General features: G+C 42.3%; 2 protein-coding genes across 3 annotated transcripts; both read right to left on the reverse strand.

Moving 5' to 3' along the window:
• Positions 1-1,601: 1,601 nt before the first annotated feature.
• Positions 1,602-7,865, reverse strand: tex261 (testis expressed 261). Its single transcript, XM_023836481.2, has 6 exons — positions 7,639-7,865; positions 6,146-6,225; positions 5,820-5,973; positions 5,395-5,462; positions 4,760-4,862; positions 1,602-4,081 (listed from the first exon to the last, which is right to left on the reverse strand). Exons 1-6 carry the CDS (start codon positions 7,706-7,708, stop codon positions 3,966-3,968), a joined length of 591 nt encoding a protein of 196 aa, XP_023692249.1. The 5' UTR covers positions 7,709-7,865; the 3' UTR covers positions 1,602-3,965.
• A 2,376-nt stretch (positions 7,866-10,241) lies between these two features.
• Positions 10,242-24,125, reverse strand: shtn2 (shootin 2). Of its 2 annotated transcripts, none has more exons than XM_023836406.2 (17): positions 23,988-24,125; positions 22,886-22,932; positions 22,646-22,706; positions 22,248-22,342; positions 21,757-21,925; positions 21,150-21,247; positions 20,310-20,391; positions 19,961-20,055; positions 15,631-15,795; positions 15,372-15,516; positions 14,624-14,783; positions 14,393-14,451; positions 13,143-13,240; positions 12,357-12,386; positions 12,205-12,258; positions 11,764-11,914; positions 10,242-10,729 (listed from the first exon to the last, which is right to left on the reverse strand). In XM_023836406.2, exons 1-17 carry the CDS (start codon positions 23,998-24,000, stop codon positions 10,581-10,583), a joined length of 1,671 nt encoding a protein of 556 aa, XP_023692174.1. In that variant the 5' UTR covers positions 24,001-24,125; the 3' UTR covers positions 10,242-10,580. The 2 variants fall into 2 exon arrangements, with proteins under 2 accessions (XP_023692174.1, XP_023692173.1); XM_023836405.2 differs by having other exon boundaries at positions 13,143-13,246.
• Between the last annotated feature and the right edge of the window lie 583 nt (positions 24,126-24,708).

Here is a 24,708-nt window from a genome sequence, read left to right on the forward strand (position 1 = left end):
TTGAGTGGTTTTCAAACTGTGTGGCTCTAACTGGAGGGTGTAAAATGAAGTACTGGGGAGGCCCTCATGATTCTGGGTGACTATGGAACAGAAATGGTGAGAATATGGTAACATTTCCCCCCAACAACACTTGCCACCAGCTCGGGGGTGTGACACATATAGGCTGAAACACAGTCTCCCTGTGGCCTTACGAGTGTGCAAATCTACCTCTCTCTATTATATACAGTGGTACCTCAGTTCTCGAACTCATTAGAACTCAAATTTCTTAAAAGTCGAACCAACCAGTTCGAAAAAAAATTACCTAGAGCTCAATCTAAATCTCAGAAGTCAAACCGTGAACGCTAAGATGACTTTTACGTACGGGGAAATGAGTCACGCGGCACGTTTATCAGCGGAAACAAAGGGTAAAGCTTCAGTCTCAGCCTCGCATTCACTGTGATAGCACCGTGCATGTTTACACTAACTGAATACATATATTTAGACAGTAAAAATACATTTAGACAATGATAGACAGTAACAGTAAATATTATTATATAATAAAATACATTTTAAAATAAAGATTTCTTATTCATTATTTTAATATTAAAATTAACCATTAATACGTTTAATTATAATGATATTGTCGTGCCAAGCAGGGACGGAACGGAGACAAAGGCGCAGACGTCAGGGTATCGGGGAATACGGGGTTTAATTACAGGTAAGGCAGGCAAAACGCAGACGGACAATACAATGACCGGACTGGGGAAACAAACTGAAACGCGGACGAAATACAGAGGACTAATGACAACAACCAGAAACAGCTGATCACACAGGGATTCCACACGGGGTTAACAAGGGGGCGTGGCACACAGAAGGAGCAGACGATCGGGGCAGGACACATTGTTTGGATACATTTATTTTCTTACTTTACAAATGACTGTTTTGATAAATGTGCTTAGATGTGTTTAGTACAGTATATGCTCTTCTTGTTTTATCCGGTTCATTTTGTGTTTAAATGCTAAAAAAAAAAAACATATTTTTTGGGGCTGGGAACCAATTAATTGCATGGTTTTCCATTATTTCTTATGGGGAAAATTCGATCAGATCTCAAACTTTTTAGGATTCGATCCGGAGTTCTGAACGGATTAAGTTTGAGTTCTGAGGTACCTGTGTGTGTGTGTGTATATATAGCGAGCTCGATGGGCCGAATGGCCTCCTCTCGTTTGTATATTTCTTATGTTCTTTATATATATATATATATATATATACACACACATACATATATATATATATATATACACACATATATACATATACATATACATATATACATATATATATACATATATATATACATATATATATACATATATATATATACACACACACACACACATATGCACACACACACACACACACAGGTATTGTGTATCATATATATGTATATGATAAACAATACTGAAATAACTCCAGATATCAAACTCTTAAAACCAGAGACACAACTCAATCTTCATCTTAATTTGACTAAAAAGGGTCAATATTTTAAACTCTTCATTGCTGCCATCTGTAGGTTAACTGTTGCCACTGCAGGTATGGGTACTGAATAAAAATTGCACACCTACTCACTGGTGATTTGTATTTATTGATTTTGCTACTTTTCTTCCATCCATCCATCCATCCATCTATCCATCTTTCAACCAGTTCAGCCTGGAGGAGACGCCACTTCATCACAGGACACACTCTCACACAGTCAAAAACTATTGGAAATTTACAGATGCCCATCACCACAAATGAACTCTATGGGCTGGAGCTGGAAACCAGAACTGCATACATATAGAGCAAAGACAGAATTTGAACCCCCTTCCCTGGAAAGGCGAAGACAAAAAGAGCCACGACACCCCCATAAATTAAGTCTTAAGATTTCAATAAACAAACCGCCATGATTATTAGACCTTCAGATACATCACAATTTCCTTCTCCACTCCTCATATTGGCAAAATATAAACTCCCACTGACAGCACATCTCAGGTACCAGTGTCCAGAATCAAATCAAACTGGGGTACATTTGCCAAAATCATGTTTGAGGTTTGTTTAGCTATCTAGTAATTATCGATGATGGCTTGATCTGTGTAAATTTTGTTGGTTTTTGCATATGATGTTGTTGAAATTCAACATTTTTCAGGAGCCTAGACAGCACCTCAGTGAGCAGAGGGATTAGAAGTGGGTACTAATGGCTTCCAGTCTCCGAAACCAGCATCTGCAGTCTGCAGGGGGTGCACTTGAGCTGCAACCCAATTGGGCCGTTACCCAAAACTGACTTAAGGGACAGCGTGTAGCTATGGAAGGAGAGCGATGGCAGAGGCTATGCTCTGTCCTGTGTAACAATCGCATGGAGCCAGTGCCCGCATTACCCTGGTATACTCAGCAGGGGGCGCTACTCCCAGGTGACTACCTTTCTGATATGCCCACTCCTCATTACCCTAATCCATCTTCCGGATCTGCTCTGCCTGAGCCTCACCACACCCCACTAAGACCAAGGAAATCCATGCACAAAACTGAGGCTCCCTGCCACTACTGAAATGGTGTCACTGCCGAATCAATGACATGATGGTGGGTGACATGCAGCTAAACACATATTAGCACAAATATGATTCTGACCATTTAAATATACCTATTTAATTAAAAAATGAAATTCCTATTTTGTAACCCAGAACAGTGGAGATTAATTTATTATACAGTATATTAAAACAGAACAAAGACAGCTTTTTGGACGAACAATGTCAGGTTATTACTGTGCTTAAACCAGAATAATTTACTGTGAGAGCCTGCGGGTAGCTTGGAATGGGATGGATAGCTTGGGTTGGCAATATAAGGAACATCTGGGATAAATGCTCCAAAAGCTTTTTAATTACAACTTTTTTGGATATAGCACTGCATGTCAGAGTACATACAGAGGGTGCTGTTGTAATTCTGCATTTTAACATTAACTGGTATTTATTCTCATAGTGGTTCGATGTGGCGTCTTGTACAATGGCTAACCGACGGCTCCATTTGCGGAAACGGGACATGAATGTACTGAGCCTACTGCGCTGCCTAGGTAAAGGATGAAAGCACTTTAGTGATGCTGTAGGTGAAGGTGCAAGGACAGACCTGTCTCTCTACATCACCCTCTCCAGATACGTCACAGTCACCGGGGCTGTGTGTAGGTGAGCCGTCGTGAGGCTGGCAGAGGACAGCTGCAGAGGGGTGAGATGGCATTCAGCAGGGGCCAGTCACATCACAGGTGAATCATGCTAAGGGGCGGCCAGCCATTGCCCTGGCATGTGGTAGATTCGGTGACCCAGAATACCAGGTGAGTGATGACAGGAGGCTCGACACCTCCCTCTCCTGCACTTAGCAGCCCCGCGCAGCATGGTGTCATGACCGCTGCTCAGCCGCACCACCGGGCCCAAACCCTCCTCACCACAGAACCAGTTACCTGCCTAGTTCTAACTCTTATTTGCACCCATATTTCCAGATTTACCCACCGACCCCCAAAAAGCACTCATGGCTTCAGACGCCACCACGTGTGTCAATACCCAAGCCGGACAGTGTGTATTCCTAAGCGTAACGATGGAAGGCGCACAGATACGGACACAAGTTTAGCCCCAGAAAGCCTGATTCAGCCCAGCTTCCCAGACCCTCGCATTTATACCCAACCTGAGCTCGTCTGAAACATTCATAATCTTACTCTCTAATCTCTTTTCAGTCTTCCAAAGCAGACAGGCACAATTCATTAACCGTCCTTAAAAAAAATGTCCACTGTAAATGTATGAAGTCCTTCCAGGGCTCTGGGTGGGGGAGTCCTTTGGAAAAGCAGGTCCAGTGAAGCCGGGGCTCCTCCATCCGTGCCGGCATGTGGCTGCGTGTGCCGTCACCTCTTCAGCCTCCCCTCTTCTCCCACCGCCCTCCCGTCCTTCATCCCCCAGTCACTTGCACAGGGCTCCTCAGTACATCTTCTGTCGGCTTGGCAACACCGCCTCTTTCAGGAAGGAGAAGACCAGCAGAATTCCCGAACGTTTCCCCCGCTTCCCCTTGGTAAAGTAGTTGGACACGACATCATCTACAGGAATGGAGGAAAGGAGGACAGGTTAGCAACCACAGAAAATGGGCAGTAAAAGGAACAGCGGCAATAACAACAAGAACAACAAGCACCTCACCTCTATTCAAACGACATTAAATACAACCCATTGCCCTGAATCCAAGAGAGTTTTAACAGTTCTGATACGCCGAATGGAGCTGGATAGACTGGCATTTCTAATAATAAATCTAATAAATATTCTTTAGCGAACGGTGGACCTTCAGGAATCACATGACTTACTGAACTCATTTGAATTTGTCACAGCCTCAAAGTGACACACTTTCGCGAAAATGAAACTTTATAAGCAAGTTAATATAGATGTGTTGTTTATTATTACTGCCATACCACATTCTACTCACACCTAACATTAAAAGTCTCATCGCTGCTTAACTAATGCTTACATCCAAAGTGACTTTCAGCTTTACCCATTTATAAACCGAAACTGCTCTGAAGAAACTCAGATTAAGTTCCCTGCTGTGGGCACTACAATAATACCCCCTAAAGCATATTCAAGGACTAACAGAAAGGCTTCTAATCAGAATCCAAGCACCCCCACAGTGGAATGACAAAAAGAGGCAACTTTGGAGTCCATGTACCAGACCAGCATACTACCTGTGGTGCCACTGCAAAGCAGGTCTGCACCTGGAAGGAGGGACTCACCTCCCTGCTGCATAGTAGAAGGAAGAACATTCTCCCCTGCAGACAGGGACACAAAGAAAGAGAAGGGGATGATCCACAGGCAGATGGTGAAGTAGGCCAGCACCTGAAGGACACAAGACAAGAAATGAGGGAAGGAATTTGTGCTCACATCAAAATTTGCATTTATTTATTTTTATCCAAAGTACCATGCAAACGAGGACCGCTTCGGATCTAAGGGCGGGACCAGCCAGCATCAATTCCACCAACAGTTAGGATTAATTGCCTTACTCGAGTGTTCAATGGGGATAATTACTCTGCTAGCCAATGGATTCTAACCCATAACCATGTGTACATAGATACAGATCCCTAACTGAATGAACAACACCAGCCCACACTTGAGTGCGTTTATGACTGAAGCCGTTACCAACTGCTCTCTGAGACTTTTTTGCTCATAATGAACTGACAGTAAATAGTAACGAGCCAATCAGATTAAACAAACTGCCCTGGAATAACGAAAGAGTTTGTTCAAATAAGAGTTTAACAATAGACATTGGCATGATCTGGCCTTTGACAAATATTGGCACACACAAAAAAAAAATGCATGGGCAGCCAAGGCAAAATACGGTGAATCTCACAAAATAGTCACTTCTGCTTACCTCAGAGAAAGGGTAGTACTCTTCTGCAAAGTACTGGAATGCCATATAGTGGTTCAAGACCACCAACACTACAGAAAGAAAGCACAATGTAATTATACACAACCCACAAAGCTGCACTGACAAAAGACCTACCACTAGTGTATAGTGTAAATTACTACCCCTCTCACCCTCATTGTGATCTGTCTTGTGTGCTGTTGTGTTCTAGGTTGCACATATGGTCATGGAGAATGATATTTCATCTCACTGTACACTTATTGTGCATTGTTGAGATGACAATAAAGCTCTACTCATACTTATATACTATTTACTCCAAGGCCGTGGAGCAAAATAATCACAGGTAACTGCGATAACCAGGCACAGTTCCAGATATTAGCTTGCATGACTGCTGCGATCACGAGTGAAGATACATAGAGTTATCTGCTCACCACAAGAAAGGATGAAATTCGGCGAAGTCAACAAAATGTAAGGGAACGTCTGTAGGAGGCCGAAGTACACCAGGTTGGTGAACAGGCCAACGCCCACCATCAGAGTGGGGAAGCCTTCGAAGAGGTAGAGCCCTACCAGCACTCCTGTGGAGAACTGGGGTGGCAGGGGAGTCAGAACAAGGAATCACATTAAAGTGTGATAGTGAGCAAAAGAAATAATAACATGGGGTTCAAATAGAAGAGATTACTTTTTAGAGATTTGAAAAAGTAATATTTAATAAAGAAACAAAAGAAAGAGAAAGAATGCAGTAGGACTGAGTACTCACCAATATCATGTACTTAATTATTCGACTGGTTGCCACTGTGTACTCTTCTATTAGTTCTGCCAAGTAATACAGTCCAGCAGCTGTGAACACAAATGCATGACGAAAGATAAGTGATGCATGGCCATTACTAAACCATACATGATTGATTTCATAGCAGGTAAAGCATTTATCTGTGGATAAATCATTAATGCGGAGAAAGAAAGCGGACAGCAAAGCGTGCACCCTCCGTGTGACAGGCTGCAAATCTCTCACTCAAAGTAGTGAGGGAAAAGTGTCATGCACTGCCCCGATTTTCGGTACTTAACACTCGATAACAGGGCATGACAAGTAATCACACCCCCTGCGTTTTCAGCGCTGGCCCGCACATGTGACCCAGCCACTCCGAGGCTTAAACGTGTGATCGCTTCTTTCCCCGTTTTCCAGATGCTCCCTAAATATGAAACAGCCTTCGGTTTAGCGCTGTTCCTGGGTTTACCTGCATCAATCAGCAACTTTTCGAAATATTCGTCAACTGAGCAAATGTTAGATACAACAATATCCGAACAGCGCATTTAAGATCATAGGAAATCCTACAAAATCAGGCTAAAACTATTTCTCTTAAATGGATCGATTCATTCGGCTGATGCATAAAAGGACTACCATCCATCCATCCATAACTCTTTATCCAGTTGCAGTGGACCAGGACATTTATCCCAGATAGCAACGTGCACAGGGCAGGGGACACCCTGGACTGCATGCAGGATAAATTCAATTAAAAATTAGATTGGCCTGACTCATATTACACTCGGCCTTTAAGATTTAAATACTTGACATAAGGGCCAATTAAGTGCCAAAAGAAGGGCACGTAGCAGAAGAAAATTAAATACAACGTCTACAATCGGAAAAAGACTCCCTACCGGGTGAACGTGCCTACGTGGACAGTGTCGGAAAGTAACTGGGTTAAAACTCGACTTACAACGGTCTACTTGCGATGAAAATATTATTTATGTTGCAAGGACACTGCGTGGTTTCGACTGCAGACTGACAGGTTGGCATTGTTACGAAATTAATTTACCCCCCTTTTCACATTATTTAAGCGCAGTCTGTCATGCGTCTTAAAGTTACTGACATCAGCTTGTCTGAAAGAATACAACACTAAACATTACAACATGAAACAGGATATCTGATACAGCTTATACAATTACAAAGTATTTTCCAATCACCTGGTTAGCTAACACCCTGATTCAGTCAAATCTGAAATGGTTCGGTTTCTTAATCGTCTGAGAAGGACATTAACCACCATGAATCCATATAAGTGCGTGTAAAATGATTTAGACTGCATGCGATCTTTGTTTTATCTCACTCTTAGACGACATTTCGGATAAATGGCTCAACTACAGGACGCCTGGAGGCCAAAGAAAAGCAGGGCGAGGAGATGAAAAGGGGCGTACAACAGCAGTCAATGGCCACGGCTATTTTAGGTCGCCAACAGTATCAATGGCTACACAACTCACCTATCGCTAGAGTGACGAACGAGATTTGTATCACCAGAGAAAGCCAGCTAAGTAAATAAATAAACCACATCTCTTTTCTAGTAAATCGCCAAATATGACTACAACAGAAAGCAGCAGCTAAATCTAACCACTAAGAAATATTGGGAAGAATGCTTTACTGGTCAAAGTTCCTCCCAGCGACAAGAGGGAAAGAGAGACGAAAGCAGCTGTGGTCAGATGAGCGGCACACGCTGGCATCATTAGCGCCCCCAGTGTTTGGAGGACTTAAAAGCACACGCGAAAATGTGTTGTAGGAGGAAAAGATGTTCAATGACTGCATTAATCAAAGCCTAAATATAGTATTAAGATATATTAAGTGAATCTATATTTACGATCTCTCATGAGTACTCATAAATCACAATTGCCTGTGTTATGTTAACATCCCCATATATAGCTTATGCCATTTTCAAATCTGAATGCTTGAAAAAGCATCCATAGACTTAATTGGTACAAATCATTACATACATCCTTTCTGGCGTCTTCAAACAAAATACAAATTAATGGAGTTTTCTCCTGCAAACATATATTCCTGAATATCTGTGTTTTATATACTGTATGTATGTTTATAATGTGCTATTTTCCTCACTTGTACATCATTTTAGATAAAAGCATCTGCTAATTGTGTAAATGTAAATATAATGTGAATGTTATACACTCTTTATTAGGAGCACGTGTACACTATCTAATGAGCCTGTCATGTGATAGCGACAGCAGCTCAATGTATAAAATTATGCAGGCATTGGTGACTTTGACTGTGGTGTGGATGTTTGTGCCTGAGAGGGTGGTTTGAGTACTTCAGAAACTGCTGATTTCCTGGTATTTTAACAAAATACAGTCTCTAGAAATTACATAAAATGGTGCAAAAAAAAAAACACCCAGTGAGCAGTATTTCTGTTTGGTGGGTGGAAATGTTTTGCTAATGACAGAGGTCAGAGGGGGGATGGCCAAATTGGTTTAGGTTGAAAGGAAGGCTACAATAACTCAAATTTACACTTTTAACACCAGTGGTGAGCAGAAAGGCATCTCTGAATGCACAACACCTTCCTTGAGCTGGATGGGCTACACCAGCAGAAGACCAGATTAAGTCCCTGTTCATAAAATTCACACAATTCACCCATCTTCTAATGGTTACTTCCATCAGGAAAATGTGCCATGTCAAAAGTGAACTTCGATGGCGTCTTCAATCACCAGACCTGACTTGAACAGAGTACCTTTGGGATGTGGTGGAACAGGGAATCTGCAGTGTCAACGTGCATCAGAGAACAACGGCAGCAATTAGGCATTGCAATCATGTGATTGTGGACAAGAATCTCTAAGGAATGGTTCCAGTGTCATGTTGAGTCAACGCAATAAAGAAATCAGGCATTTTTTAGAGCAAAGGAGGGTCCTACACAGTATTAGGTGGTGTTCCTAATGTGGCTGATGAGTGAATACATACATATTAACCAACTGCTATATATGCATGAAGAAGTATAATCTCACATTTCCTCTTTCTTGTACAATCACCCAGTATTATATAATATTAAGTATTAAAGTGGAGTTCATTTCATTTTAAACATACTTTCTTTCTTTCTTTCTTTCTTTATTTATTTATTTGGACATACTAGAATACCTTTTTGTTTCCGGGGAAATGGCATGAAATTTTCAAGCAAACAGAAGAAAAAGTGGCTATCTGGCAAGTGTGCAAAATTAATAAGGAAGAAAAATTGCCGGAGGAGTGAGAAGAACTGCATCCATTTGAGACACTTTTAAGCAAAGGCAAGTCTACAATTGTGTGAAAAGAAATAGTCTCCATAAGACTCTGGACAGCTGCAGGTGAAATTTCTCACCTGCCTGCTTTTAGCTAGATGAGGTGTGAGGGTCTGTGCCTAGAAGTGTAGGAGGAGTGAGGTCTGATCCTTCAGCTGTGCTCGGAGACACGAAAGCCGGGCTACAGAAAGCTCATAATTATTCCAGTTTTGTAGAAATGGGGACCTTCACTCCATTAACAGGGAATTACTCATCCATGTGGTATGTTACGTAAAATCACCATCTAAAATCTGTGCCCCAAGGCAAACTCGGGCATGAGCATGACTCATTTCATATGCGTATAGATATGCAGATGATGTCCTACAATATGTCTAGGCTGCAAAATAGTAGTAGAGGAGCAATATGACGTTATTCTTCAAAGCTTTTTTTTTTTATAAAAAAAATGCTATAATGTTACAGGACAACAGTGATTTTCAAAGGAGTTTCTGTAAATATTATGAAAGGTTTCCTCTATCCACTTATGTATTGAGCTGACAGTCACTCTATTGTACTCCTCTATGTCCTATTCCCCAAAGCCCTACCCTGCAACCGTAGCATAAGCATTTTACTGTGGTCCTCAGAACACGTGACAATGAAACATGAAACTTGAACTTGCAGCCATAAGGGGCGCCGTCTGAGTAATTTGTGAGTATGAGTGGGTTGGCGCGAACAGCCATTATTGCCCCACCCGGGGACTGGAAGACCCCAGCTACAAAGAGCTGGGCTGAAGGTGTCCAGTGGTGGAGGGGGACAGACACGTGACAAAATAGCATGGGAACCATCAGACTGTTTATTAACATATGCATTGAAGACATAGCTTGGCTTTGGAAATAAAAAAGTACAAATGCTGGAGGTGGTAAAACACAAGGAGCTGTGTTATAATTTTTCAAACATTGTAGGACTGAATGGTAGGAACCGCAAAACGCCAAAACCTAAAGTCCTGTTTGGTGACGGTTGGGAATTGTCACAAGATAATTTGGGTCAAAAAATGATTTGCATTACAGTCTAATATAATGGTTGATGGTTTGATCAGGGCCTCCGTCAGCCCATGTCACCTGCCTCGGGATGAACAGCTATAGCCTTCTGTCCTCGGTAGCTTCTCGGCTCTGCGGCGCTCAGCTATTTTCCCAGATGATACACCCCGAAGCCCTGACGCGGGAATTCCTGTTCTCCCGGTTTTGCTTGAGTCTCCGCAGCACGGGGGCGTTCCCTGCTTCCCTCCCCCAGGGCAGGGAGCTGTTTGCCAGACCGGCTGACTTTTGATCTGGATAGGGGAGGAACAACAGTAAACTATTAAGGAGAAATGATGGTAATGAAGACTTTAAGGGGTGGGGGAGGTCACTGGAAAGTGTGGGTTTTGATGTTATCCGTCAGTCCGGCACAAGATCTATCTTTGACTTAATAACATTCATGATATGTCTATGTAAATTTAGGTTAATCTGGGAAGCTGTAGGCAAAGGATCTGATTTGTTCTGGCATTTAATGGAGATCAGTTGCCTTAGATTCCCTGTTTTTAATGTGAGTCTTCAGGGAAAACACATATGCAATTACCTGGATTATCCTTAGATATTATACTGCTGAAGGGTATAGAGAACTTGTTAGGGAACCCAGTGCAGTTCTGGGACACAGGAGATGAATTGCTCTACATTTATATCTAATTTGTACAATTTGTAGCTAATCTTTAACACTTCACTAAATCCATCTATCTTCCATCCATCCATCCATCCATCCACCTTTTGTGACTGCTTATCCTCCTCATGGTTACAAGGGGTCTGGAGCTAATCCTGGAGACTACGGGTGTAAGGCAGGAACAACCCAGGACGGGGTTCCAACCCCACATGCAGTTACACACCTATGGGCAATTTGGTAACTCCAATTAACCTCAGCATGATTTTGGACATGCTGGGGGGGGGGGGACTGGAGTACCCAGTTGAAATCCCAGAACGACATGGGAAGAACATGCAAACTCCACACACATAGAACCATGGTGGAGATTGAACCCTGGTCCCAGAAGTGTGGGGCAACAGTGCAAACCACTGCACCTCCCTGCTGCCCCCATCCATGTTCCAAAACCTCTAAAGTACAGGGTCACTGTGTGCTTGGAGCCTTTCCCAGGTAGCACAATGTACAATGTAGGGGATACCCTGGACGGCAGTCCATCACAGGGCTTACAGGCAAAGCGTCATTCTAGATGGCCGTGTATGAATACATGCATGTAGCCGGAGGAAGTCCTGGTCTTGGTGTGCCTCTGAACATGAGCTCTGTAGTGCCAGTTCTCGTAGAGACAGACAGGCTCACCCTGTGTTGGGCCCAAGGTGGCCCGTTCCTGCTCATCTCCCATGGCTTTCCTCCTTCGAAGCAGCACTGACTGCAGCTCGGCATCCCCAACCTGGTAGTTGATCCTCTTGCGGGACGCCCCTCGCCAGTGGCTCCGCGTAGTCAATGTGTTCTGGGGAAGCCAGCCAATCAGATAACTCAGCTGTCCAGTCACTTTCGTTTACCTGATGTTCCTAGTCAGGTTATATGATGGGGAGTCACTTAGTAGATTTTCCTGATGGGGGGGAGGGGTAAGGGTGTCGCATACAACCACAGATATCTTGGTGGTGGTCAACCGATTGCTGATCAATGATCTAAGGAGCATCTGTCATCTTATTATATTCAAGGAATTTTTGAGGAGCAAGCAGAAAGTGGTCATTTACCAATGAGTGTAGGAATGCCATTTAATTAAAGTGCTCTTACCAACATGCCCTGCAGCTCTTGGACAGCTGACTTTCTTTTCTCATTCTTCTCAACCTGAAATACAACATCACTGGACTGACAAGACACCAGTACTTGTAATGGAGTCCAAGAAGGAAATGAGTTATTCATGATGCACTGGTATAGGAACTGACCGTCCACGCGGAGTCATCTTCTGATCCATACTGGGAGAAAAACAAAGAGAGAGGGGTTGAAATACCACATGCAAGATACCATTCCTCACATCTGAATGAAAGAAAGAAAGAAAAAAAGAAAGAAAGAAAGTAAGAAAGAAAAATATAGAAAGAAAAAGACAAAACGCCTGTTGGTCAGCTAGGAGAAGCCTGTATTTCTATCAGTATCCTAGAGCAGGGATTTTCAACATTTCCAACCATAAGGCCAGCTGTTGACTCTTATTTCCCCCCTGATAATTTTTACCAAGTGGGGAGCAAGCAGGGGTAATAGTGTAAGTCCAATAATCCTATGGCAGACCCTTACGGACCAAACCCATTTATCTAATATAAGTCCAGGACCCAAAAGAGGCCAGACCAGTGGTTGTGAAACCCTGTTTTTGACTATCAGAGGAACTCTGTTCAGCATGGCTATGACAAGATCTGGTAACCAGGAAAACTCTCAAAGTGACCAACAGAAGTCAGTGTCTGATAATATTAAACTTACTCATTTCTTTAAGAGACTGAAAAAATCTGTTTGACTTTTTGTGCGTCAAAGAGCATTTGTGTGAAAGTACAAAACAGTGACAAAAAATGTATTTCTCTAGCACATTGTTTCTTGTAATTATTTCAAGTACAATTACAATTATTTTTTTTGTACCGTTAATCTAGACTTACCTCCTTGTATCACCATCTTGCAGACAGAAGCTACTGGTTTTATCTTGCTTAAATCTAAGAACAGTCGACAGGTGGAGTGTATCTGCTTGGTACCTGTGGCTTCTGGGTGGGTCTCAGCACAATGCCCTTCTTGATGCGCTCCATCATCTCGTCCACCGCTCTTGCCTTCTTGTCTTGTGTTGACAGTGGCCCTGAGGCTTCCCCACACACAGAGGATTGTAAACAGTCTGACCGCCAGAAGGCAGTTAACACATGGGAAATATCTCTCTTGCTTTAGAGCAGTAATTCTCAACCCATGGGTTGAGTCTCGGCAAGTTCTGAAAGGGTTGTGAGGCAGAGCTGGAAATGTAAACATTTTAAAACCAGTAGGCTCCTATGCTGATCCTCAATCAGATTTCCCAGTCCCAGTCCTTGAAATAACCTATATTAATGGGTCTTGGGTCTGCAAACACTTGAGCTGACATGGTAAAAATTGGGTCACGGTGCAAAATAGGTTGAGAAGAGTTAATTTTATTCCTTATGCTCCTGGAATTCTATATGATATGGTGCTTTTCCAATAGCATACAGGAACCAGGCCACACCTGATACCATACTGTGAAGAGAGACTAGTTACAGTGCAGTTCCACCTCGCGTCGGATTTCCACTGCAGCAAGGTCAGCTTTGTAAAGGCGTTACTGGGTTTGAAGAGCGACAGTGATGTAAAACCGAAGAGATGCCTATTTACTGTTCACACAGTGTACATCATGATTTACTATGTGCTAATTTCCACTGGCACATCTGTAAGAATCACCTTGTTATGTAAGCATTAAATGCTAGTGGAATTAGCATTAGCTTTTGTAAATTTGTATTATGAATTTGGTCTTCTATACTACTGTATAGTACTTCCGAGTTATCGAGAATGCATCAATATATCACAATGTGCGATACAACTAATAATGAATGATGCATAGAACATGCCATTTTTTCCTTTAGATAATCCATGCATATCGACGCAGATCACCAGCGTCTCTGTGCATTTCGACTAATCAGATGATGGTGAGCATCCAGCTCGGTTTATGCACAGTTTCGGTCCTGCTGGTAAGCAGGGTTATGTCAGCGCAGGTACGGTTCGACTAAGGCTTGCATAATTTACAATGGAAAACAGTTTCTACTGTACACAGTACAGCTCTGGTATAGCTCGGTTCTTAGTGACAGTGGAAAAGCACCATAGGTTCCCCTCATATGGCTTTACTCTGAAGGAAGAAATGGAACAGATCTCGCCAACCTGAGGATGGTGGTGCTTCATGCTGATGTGGCACGGCCCAGAGAAGCAAAGAACTAAAATGACGAGCATATATACTTACGCTTCACCTCTTTGTTTCCAGTAGAACTCTTCCTCCTGTTTCTCAGGGCATCCAGGGGGCTGGTCAGGAAGACATGAACCTAAGTAACTGATCAAATGCCTATCGGCAACTTAGAATGATGCACAGTACCATTCAATCAGCAATTTTTTTATGATCATGGACTTATTAACATTTCTTTCAACACCTATAAGGCTAACATATAGCTAATTTAGCTAAGTGAGATATACTCACTCCAAGTTGCTTTGAGTTGAAGCCGGTGGAGGAGGCGGAGGGGGAGGAGGCGGTGGGGGCGGAGGCGGAGGCGGAGGGCCAGGGCTTGAGACTTGCTCCTTTTCTGTTGCTGCCTGTGGTGACGCCACAGCTTCCTTCTGCTTCTCCTCTAGGTGTCGCACTGGGAAATAAACGAGTGTTAAAAAAGAGTGTTAAAGGCACTTTGGTGTATATGTCTTATGCTGAGGGGGGTCGCGGTTTGTGGTTGGTGATGTATGCATTCATGCATGTATAAGGCATGTATACATCCAGGTATGTACAAAGCATGTAGACATTCAGGCATGTATAAGGCATGTATGGATTTATGCATGCATAAAGCATGTATGCATTAAGGCACGTATTAGACATGTATACATTCATGCGTGTACAAAGCATGTATAGATTCAGGCGTGTACAAAGCATGTATACATTTAGGCATGTATAAAGCATGTATGCATTCATGCATGTATAAGTCATATATACATTCAGGCATGTATAGGGCATGTAAAAGGCATGTATACATTCATGCATGTATAAGGCTTGTATACAGTACATTCAGGAAAGACACTGCTTGCCTAACCTGCAGGCTAGTTGCAAAATTTTAAGAAACAAATGAAGTTGATAAATGAAATAACATAACTTAAGTATAACTAAAAAAAAAAAGTCTCCGATAAAGAGTGAATGATGACTTGTAAGTGAGATGAGGAGCAGAGGTGTAACAGGTAGGTACCCTCCTCCTGTAGCTTAGCAACCGTGCTCTGGGCATCACTCAGCTGGGCCTCCAGTGCTCTCCGCTCTGTCTCACTTGATGCTAGCTGCTCCAAAATGTTCTGGAGCTCTGCATTGGTACTTCCTTCCTCCGGGGCAGCTTGTGACTACAGCAGGTATATACCCGGGGTGGTGTTATTACAGTGATCAGTATACACATGATTATGAGAATACACCAGCCTAGGATGCTGCCTCTTTTATCCAAACACACATGAATTTACCTGGTTCTGGTAACGGAGCTGAATGTCCTCAAGAATCCTTGTAATCTGGGCCACCTGTGTCAAGGCCTGCTGGAGCTGTGGCCCCATCTCTGTGCTTGGTAATGTCTCTGTGCTTGATAATGTCTCTGTGCCCTGTTTCTGCACCTCCTGCTGCTGAACCAGCACCTACGATGACAGCCAATTAACAGTTCAATCGGTAACACTTTATTTGAGGGGGCACAAATACTTAATAGCAAAGTACAAATCATGAACAAAATAATTAATATAGTAGGTACTTGAGATAAGATGTGTCACAGTTCCTTAATGACAAATAGAAGATCAGTATTTATACTGGTCACCATATCTTAAAAAGGACATAGCGGCCTTAGAAAAGGTGCAGCGTAGGGCCACAAGAATGATTCCTGGTCTTAGAGGAATGTCATACGAGGAAAGGTTATTTGAGCTAAATCTGTTCAGCCTCACGCAAAGGAGACTGAGGGAGGACATGATCCAGGTCTATAAGATTCTAACAGGTTTGGATGCTGTTCAACCGAATAGTTACTTCAGCATTAGTTCCAATACAAGAACTCGTGGCCATAGGTGGAAATTAGCGGGAGAACATTTCAAACTGGATTTAAGGAAGCACTTCTTTACACAGCGTGTAGTCAGAGTATGGAATAGTCTTCCTGATAACATAGTGCAAGCTGAATCCTTGGGTTCCTTTAAATCAGAGCTAGATAAGATTTTAACAACTCTGGGCTATTAGTTAAGTTCTCCCCAAGCGAGCTCGATGGGCCGAATGGCCTCCTCTCGTTTGTATAGTTCTTATGTTCTTATGTTCTTATTTCACGTGTTATTCATTACTTTTTCCTTCAGTAGTTCCTTCGATAGTTCACAAAGATTTACAGAACTAACAGTTAGGGTAGCTCTAACAAATATAACTACCTGGGATAAAAGATGTACCACAATTCATTATTGATAAGCAAACATCAGATCAGTATTTCATGTGTTATTTATTATTTATTCATTCAGTAGTTCATCCTGTAGTTCTTTCAGCAGTTCCTTCAGTAGTTCACAAAAATCTACATAATTAAAAGAAATGGTGACAAATATAGTAACTGCTTGAGATGTCACAATTCATTAATGATGAATGAACATCAGATAAGTCTGTAACTAAGAGTTAGTTTGTGGTTAATTAAGGCATAACTAAGAGAATATTTGTGTCCCCTCAAATAAAGTGTTACCATTCAATTAAGTGATTAGTTGACACTTTGAAGGTGCACAAATAATGTAGTCGTACACTCTTACTTAATGTATTAATTAACCAGAAACTAAGCGTTAGTTACATACTGATCCCATGTTCGTTTATTATTAATCAATTCTAACGATTGTATTCCATGCAGTTACTATATTTGTTCATGATTTGTACTGGAGTAGTAACTAAGTTACCAAGCTACTTGTGCCGCTTTGAATAAGGTGTTACCAGTGACAAATTGGTAAACCAATCAGCTAATGTGGACAGCACAGAATTACATGTATATTAATTAAATCACTCAAAATTACTCAAGCAGTGTCTTTAATTAGGATGACACTTGCGAAGATCAATATGTAAATGTACAAACAGTTGGAACTGCAGAAAGAGCTCTAGGAATGTAGAGGTAATGCATGGGATGAGGGTACAAACTTCAGAGACAATATGTAGACCTTGCGATTATCAAAACTGGAGTGTGACACTGAGTGTGACAGTCGTGCCTCAGTATCTGTGGGGAATTAGTTCCATTAATCACTGTTCCCAACTCTGCTTTTTCAGTTGTGGATTCTAGGCTGGCGTGAGGCCAATCTCAACTAATTATTATTTAATGTTTGTTGGTATAATGTTCTCCTGGTTTAACATTTGTATAAGTATTTCAGTTATAGTTCCTTGTTTTTTGTTCAGTGTTTCCTATTCATTTGGTTTTCATAGATTCCTGTTTGGTCTTTTCCCATATCTGGTAATTGACCTCTCTGTGCCTGTTGATTGCAAATGTACCCCAACTGTTCCTTGTTGCCCCGAGTCTTTGTGACTGGAAATTCGTTATGGTTCCCACCTGTCCCCTCTCTAGTCTTGTTATCAATGTATTTAAGTGCCTGCCTTTGTTCTGTTCCTCAGTCAGTCACTGTAGTTGTTACTGCATGTTTGTAGTTGTGGTTGTTTCCCTGTCTCTCTCCCTGTTTTACTCTGTTCCCTAGTTGTGTTTCTATGTGGTTCCTCATCGTCCCTTTATTTTACGGTCCCCCTTTTGTGTTCTGCTTTGTTAATGAGTCCTGTTTGTTGTGAGTTGCTCTGTGGATTCCCCCTTTTTTCCCTCCTGTGTCCTGCCATAACAACACACATCCTTCCGTATGCTTAAAATGATCACCAGATTACTTTTAGTAACCTAATACAATGTAAATGCTATGTAAACAGTTGGTATACTGTATTGTTAAGGGAACAATGACAAGAAGAAAAAAAAAGCTGCGTACATAAGTAGGCAGACATGAGGAAAGCGATGTTCAAACAACGAGTCCTGGAGAGAGACTGAGGATCTGTAAAGTTACTTCATTCATACAGATTCAGTGTAGCGCTCTGTGTGCATCAAATTTAACTTTTGCCTTTTTTTGTTGTTGATGCATGGTTGGTTGAACACACGGACAGGGAACCCGCAGATAGGGAGGGCCGGCTGCGTTTTTTTATTTCTGTTTCTTAGTATTTCAGTGTCCTCCAGAGGAATGCACAGTGGTATGTCACAAGTTACAGGAAACGTGACAGGAAACAAGAAGAAGACTTAGAATTCAGGAACTGGGAGGACTAAGTTTCCCCCAGGTGCTAGTTTCAATTGTGGGAAAGACTTTTTCACTTTTGAGTCACTCTGATCGTGGTAAGACAGAGAAGATCAGGGTGGTCTGTGTCTGTCTCCATAAGCCTATTATCATAACTCTACGATCATTCACAATATCTGTTCAGAAATACTGTTCAAGTTTTAACCACTGTGGCCATTGACCTCAATGTAGAATCTACCCAGGACTCTAAAGCACCTTCAAATGTATCTGCACACAAACCTTGTTGATCAATTAGCAGGTGTAAGCATTTCATATGTAAATGAGGTCTGTTTCTCAATACGTGCTTTACAGACATCCTTTACGCCTCATTCGTAAGAAGTTTGCGATGAATGGGTGTGTTTTTAAACAGAGTCCACATTCTACAGCAAAATGAGAAGACCCTCCTGAAAACACAGTACTTCCTGGTGCATTGAGACTGAGCTGTATAAATTGCAGGTCCTTTTCTTCTTTCTGCACCCCCTCGGGGCCATGCATTGTAGGGGTATTTGTACACTGCTCATACAGAAGCACGTACAAAGGCGGGCCTAACAGACAGCTCTGAAAGCACCCTCCTAACCCACAATGTTTACGATACCAGCCAATTAGCACCCAGGCTTCAAAACCCCCTTTTACCTCAAGATGGGCTCAGGAAAGGAACCATTACAGGACCAGCTGTCAAGGCTGTGCCACTGCATCCTTTTTTTTTTTGTTGAGGGAATCGACGGCTGTCCCCTTCCCATAGTTTTTGTGTTTATTTGTCCAATTACTCTGGAGGACCTTTGAATGAATGAACACCCACCCCCCGCACTGTGTTTCTGCCTGAATGAGGAAGTCCTCTCACCCTGACCCGTGCACCTCCATTCACGCTCAATCAGCGATGCCATTCAGGGTCTTCCTATAGCATGACTGTTATGGCTGAATCGCAGCAATTAGTGAAGGGTGTAAACTTTCCCATTTAAGCTTTAGAATGCTATGAAAGTGGAGGGAAGGGCGGTACACTCCCTCCCAGGAATGACAACACCCGGGTGTGTTTTGGTAGCCTCCCTGGCTCCTCTCCTTTGATGTTACAGGCCTCGCCTCCCGTTCAATGGTGGCATGAGAGTGGTGCAAGATGGAGGCTGTGGGACCTCGTTAGCCTGTCTGTTCAGCAGAATGAAGCCCAGCCAGATGAGAAGGAGAAGTCCATATTTGGTGTGTAGGGGGATGTCAATAATTTTGGCAAAAGTCTGCGTGTTCTTTTGTGTGCTGACGTTTCGCATTCATGTGAGTGATTAAATCAAAGCATTTTCTCTTTCCGAGGGATACACAGGAAACACACATTTCAAAGAAGCTCATTCATACATACGAGATGTCTGGGTTACACACACACAAACATACATGAAAACAAAGACGTACGACCACAAACACATGCCCAGATCAACCTATGCCTACACTTCAGCACCTACGTGTACAATGAAATCCATACTAAGCTGAGAGACATGCATAGTCACGTACATATACACACAGACAGTACCTGGTGGGCAAAGACCTCAGCATGCTGTCTGAGTCCCTGTTCCAGATCCAGTCTCTGGGAGATGTCATTGAACTCCTGGGTGACCAGCTGGGACACTGCAGATACAATCAGAACTCTCATTCACAAACACCCTTCAACATGGAACAACAAGGACGATCATGGGGAAAACACCATGCCAAACATACAGAATGCTTTCCTATTTGAGATCTTTATTATTTCTGGCCCACTTCAAGCTGCTGACTGTTTCTCCTTATATTTCCATTGCCTTGATTTCAAACGAGTTCGTTATGCTGGTGGTCCTGCTGTTACTTCATCATCACCATCATTCAGAGAACCTGGCCATGCTCACCTCGTTTCATTTTCTTTACGGCTCTGTCCTGCTTATTTAGCTTCCTCAATATAGACTCCTTCTCCTCGATCTCCATCACCAGCTGAAAGCGTCAGTGTGCGGTAAGTCAAACACGCCACGTGCATGTTCTTATATCTCACTCGCAACATAAATGGTGGCCAAGCCTCCTCTGAAACCACATCCACAGGAGATAGAAGGTATGGCCCACCATGGGGTCTACCTTCCGTTGGGTGAACCTTAGCTGGGGTGACCACTGGCATGACTCTAAGAGGACACCTGTGTCCAAAATGGAGGACTAAGGTTAAAAACGGAGGACACCCATGAACATTATATTGATCAAGATCATTATCTCAATAAAACGGCATAAAAAGATACTTGCAAGCCTGGCAGTTCTCGGTTTCCATAGTAATTGTGTGTGGATGTTTCACATTTTTTTGTGAGACTGGGGCAGGAGAGAGTGATGCTAATTGTTGACAGGGAAGCGGATGGGAGAGGGAAAAGGGAGGATGAGGAGGTTAAAGGGGAACCCCCATCAGCAGTCTGGACAGAGGGCTGGAAAAGTGGATTGTCTGGACAAAATCCAGATGGTCACCCTAACCTCAGCCCAGCCATATACCAAGAAATGTGAACGCTTGTGATAAAAAATAATACTATTCATGCAGCTGGAAGTCTAGTGATTCTAGTGATTTTCTCTACTATGATAAGTTATCCATGGTTACAATAGTTATTGGGAATTTATCATGCAATGTTGTGGTATCCGGCACAGCTTTTCAGGCTCTGTGCTGCTGCATTGCTAAAAATTCATCATCAGCCTGGAACTTAATCAGGGAACTTATCTACCTGTTCTTTTAGCTCCACATTTTCCCTCTTTAGGGCCTCCATCTGCTCCAGCAGCTGAATCTTCTCCTCCAGCAGCTGGTCCAAGGAGCTCTGTACCTCTGAGATCAAGGGGAACGGGCAAGGATGAGGGTGAAGTGTCTAACAAATACAGCCACAATATGACTGCAGTCTAATATTCCAGTCCGGAGGCATCGCGATGTTTTGAACTAGTTGCTCTGAGCAACTAGTGTAACAAACAAACTAATGCTAGTGTATATGAGTAGCAGAAATAGTGGTGTACCAGGAACCTCCTCTTGTAATTAATGATTGCTCCTCAGCTTGGCCTCTGTTGCTCTTTGCATAGTCTCATCAGTCTCTATTTGTTCCCAGATTGGTCATAGCTCTGTGACCCCTTCTGATACTCTTTCCCATTCAATCACTCTGCAATCACTCTGACTGTATCACTTCTTTGACGTTTGACTTAAACATTAGTTTAGTATAGCTCTCTCTGCCTCTACAAGCACTCATGGTGATATTTTTGCCACAGTTCATCTCACGCCTTTTCACTCGTTCTTTTCCCTAAAGCGTTTGCTGCTTGCTCTCTCCAAGTCAGGCAGAGTAGCCTCACCTCTGATCTTGTCCTGATACTGAATGACATGATCTGCACTGGTGTCAAGGTCAGGTTCAGTGTCAACCTCAGGGTCCAAGTTGCAGTTCAAGTTCAGGTTTTCTGGCAGTTCTAAGATTGGTAGTAAGGCTTGGCTTTTCCTCTTCAAAACTTTGTTCTCCTTTGTTAACTACGGAGACAGGAATGAGCCAAAGGTGCAATGTTGCGGAAGTTACTCACAAAAGTAATCCATTACAGACAAAGGTGGAAATTGACAGATCCAGACAAAGGTTTTGTTTCAACCAACCAGTTGAGTATAAAGAGTGACAGAGTAGTCACTCAACTAGTTGGTTGGAAAAAAATACCTTGGTCTGGATCTGTAACTTTCTGGATCTGAACTTTCTACCTCTGTCTGTAATGGATTAGTTGTATGAGTAACTTCCCCGACACTGCAAAGGTGAGATGGAAGTGTATGAAGATACCTCGGGAGCTGTGCAGAAAGATAGGCTCACCTTGACGGCAAATGCTTCTGCATTCTCGCGACATGACCGCTCCACCTGGAACTGAATCTCCAAGGCATCGATTTCATTCAGGAGCTGCTGAGACACTGCCCACAAAAACACATGGTTACTATGCAGTGATCCTAAAATTTAACAATACAGAGAAGGCCATGGAGAAACATCTGCAATGAACACATCCACAATGACACCTGAAGACAGTGAACGATGGAACTCACAGGCTGCACATAAACACACTTTATATAGCATTTACGTATATAGCAATGCAGGATATTTTCAAAGAGGGACTTCAAAGAGTGCAGGTGATTTTAGACTGGAGGATTTCATGCAGTGGAGTGGAGGACCATCACATGAAGTCTTTGCCAGTGCAGTGTTGAACTTCCACACTTTACCATGCTCTATCTCAAACAGCTTTTGGTTGGCCTCATCTCGCTCCATCTCCAGCATCTCAAACTGTAGAGAAGAAACCAGAGGCGGATAGCATGAGCTGAGGCCTGTGTACTTGCCAGTCTGCATATCAGTTGAAATAATAAAAAGCCAAACTGCAGAGGAACATCTCTCACCATTTTACTGTTCACACACACACACACACACACACACACACACATATATATCATTATATTTACACATACCTGTATTTCTTCTTCATCTTCAGAGTCACTACTTTCCACCCCTAAATCTGTCAATATCAAAAGGCAGCAGGGCTTTAACATTTAAGGACCAAGGACTGCTAATGATTTTTTTTGAAACTCATTGAGTTCTGCATGCCTGTACATAACAGAGAGGCAGCCAGAGGTGGAAAGTTCAGGTCCAGAAAGATTTTCAACCAACCAGTTGAGCATAAAGAGTCACAGTCACAGAGTAGTCAACTGGTCGGCTGAAACAAAGTCTGGATTTGTACTTTCTGGACCCGAGCTTTCCACCTCTGGAGGCAGAATCCTGTTTTCTGAGACATGGTATAAACTATGAAGTGAAACTGGAATACAGTGTTGTCTCTTCGGCCTGTGAACTTCTAACTGGTAGTTTTCTGCATACACATTAAAATGCCCCTCTGATAGATTAACAAACAGCTTTCCTTCCTGATGGTTTACACAGGAAAGTAGTCACATGTGTAAAGCTAAGAACACACCAAGCTAACATCAAAAAAGTAACAGTAACCAAGGAAGGCGAACAATCGGCTTCCGGCTGCAGTCAATTGTGAAAATTTTCATGGGGATACTCTGGCATGATTAGAGGTGATATTTGACACAAGCCAATCAGAGAACTTAGGTTTGATGCCAATTCAACATTCTCAATTGACCAAAACAGTGCAGACAGGAATCGACCCTCTCCAACTGTGCTACACACTCCAGTGAGACAGGCAGTCACAGAGTCTCACCAACGGCATGATAGCTTTCAGTGGCCAAAAATCAGCTTGGGGTGATCCAGCCATAAAACTAGAACTTTGCAACATCTACGAATGATTCCATCAAACGCTGCCATAACTATCACGTTAAAACAAACAGGCTGTATGTTTTGCATGTTTAATATTGAATTCGTCTTCAAAGCTCAAATACTATTTTATATTATTATTTTTATATATTTCAGTACTATTTTTCTTTAGTTTTTTTTTTCATAAAACAGAATAAAAAAAGTAAGCACAGGAAAATGAAGCATTGATCATTTTAAAGCATTATAATAAGGCATGCCATATGTTACTGATTTTTGACAATTTTACAAAACACGTGGTCCTACCTGGGTCCCACATGATGAGGCCTTGTGAGGTTACTGTTGGCCCTGTTTCAGAATGTTTCACTAAGGTGTGTCTCTGTCTTTCTGAGGATTGCTAATTTGCAGTGCTGTGCTCCCGGTCCTTGTAATGAGAACTGAAACTTCACAGAATTTATACCAATGGAGCTTATGCTCTTGCCTCATGAGGCGGAAGAGGTGTGGGTCTAATATCCATTTGCATTTCTGAGGGAGTGTGATACCATGAACACTCAGCAGTAGTGTTTCGCAACATCAAACCTTCCATGAATCCTACCCAGTCTGCAGCGTTGAGAGTCCTGGGCCATGACAACAAAACCATGACTGTACAATTACTAACAGAATTTCAATAAAAACAGACAGTGGAATTGCATTTATCTTCCTCAGTACTTTAGCTTTCAACTAAATTACTCTTTTATAATAAAAATTATTTAAAAAAATTAAACAGTGCCAAACTGGAGGTAGTTCTGGCCTTCTGATTTAACTTATTAAAAATTTTATTCATTATAATATTAGTGATTTAAGTGTTTTATAGGATTAACTACAGGATGAAAAAAATTAAATGTCACTAAACAAATATGTAACATTATTTTCAGCCAGGGTTTTCGCCATTGTCCAAACCACTTGTCTGATTGAGTTTTAATATGATCAAGTGTGACAAAGCATCCCATTCAGTCTGCAGTGCGCCAGGCCATTTGCTATAGAACAC

This window comes from Paramormyrops kingsleyae, chromosome 12 (genome assembly GCF_048594095.1).
Source record: "Paramormyrops kingsleyae isolate MSU_618 chromosome 12, PKINGS_0.4, whole genome shotgun sequence".
NCBI lineage: Eukaryota > Metazoa > Chordata > Actinopteri > Osteoglossiformes > Mormyridae > Paramormyrops > Paramormyrops kingsleyae.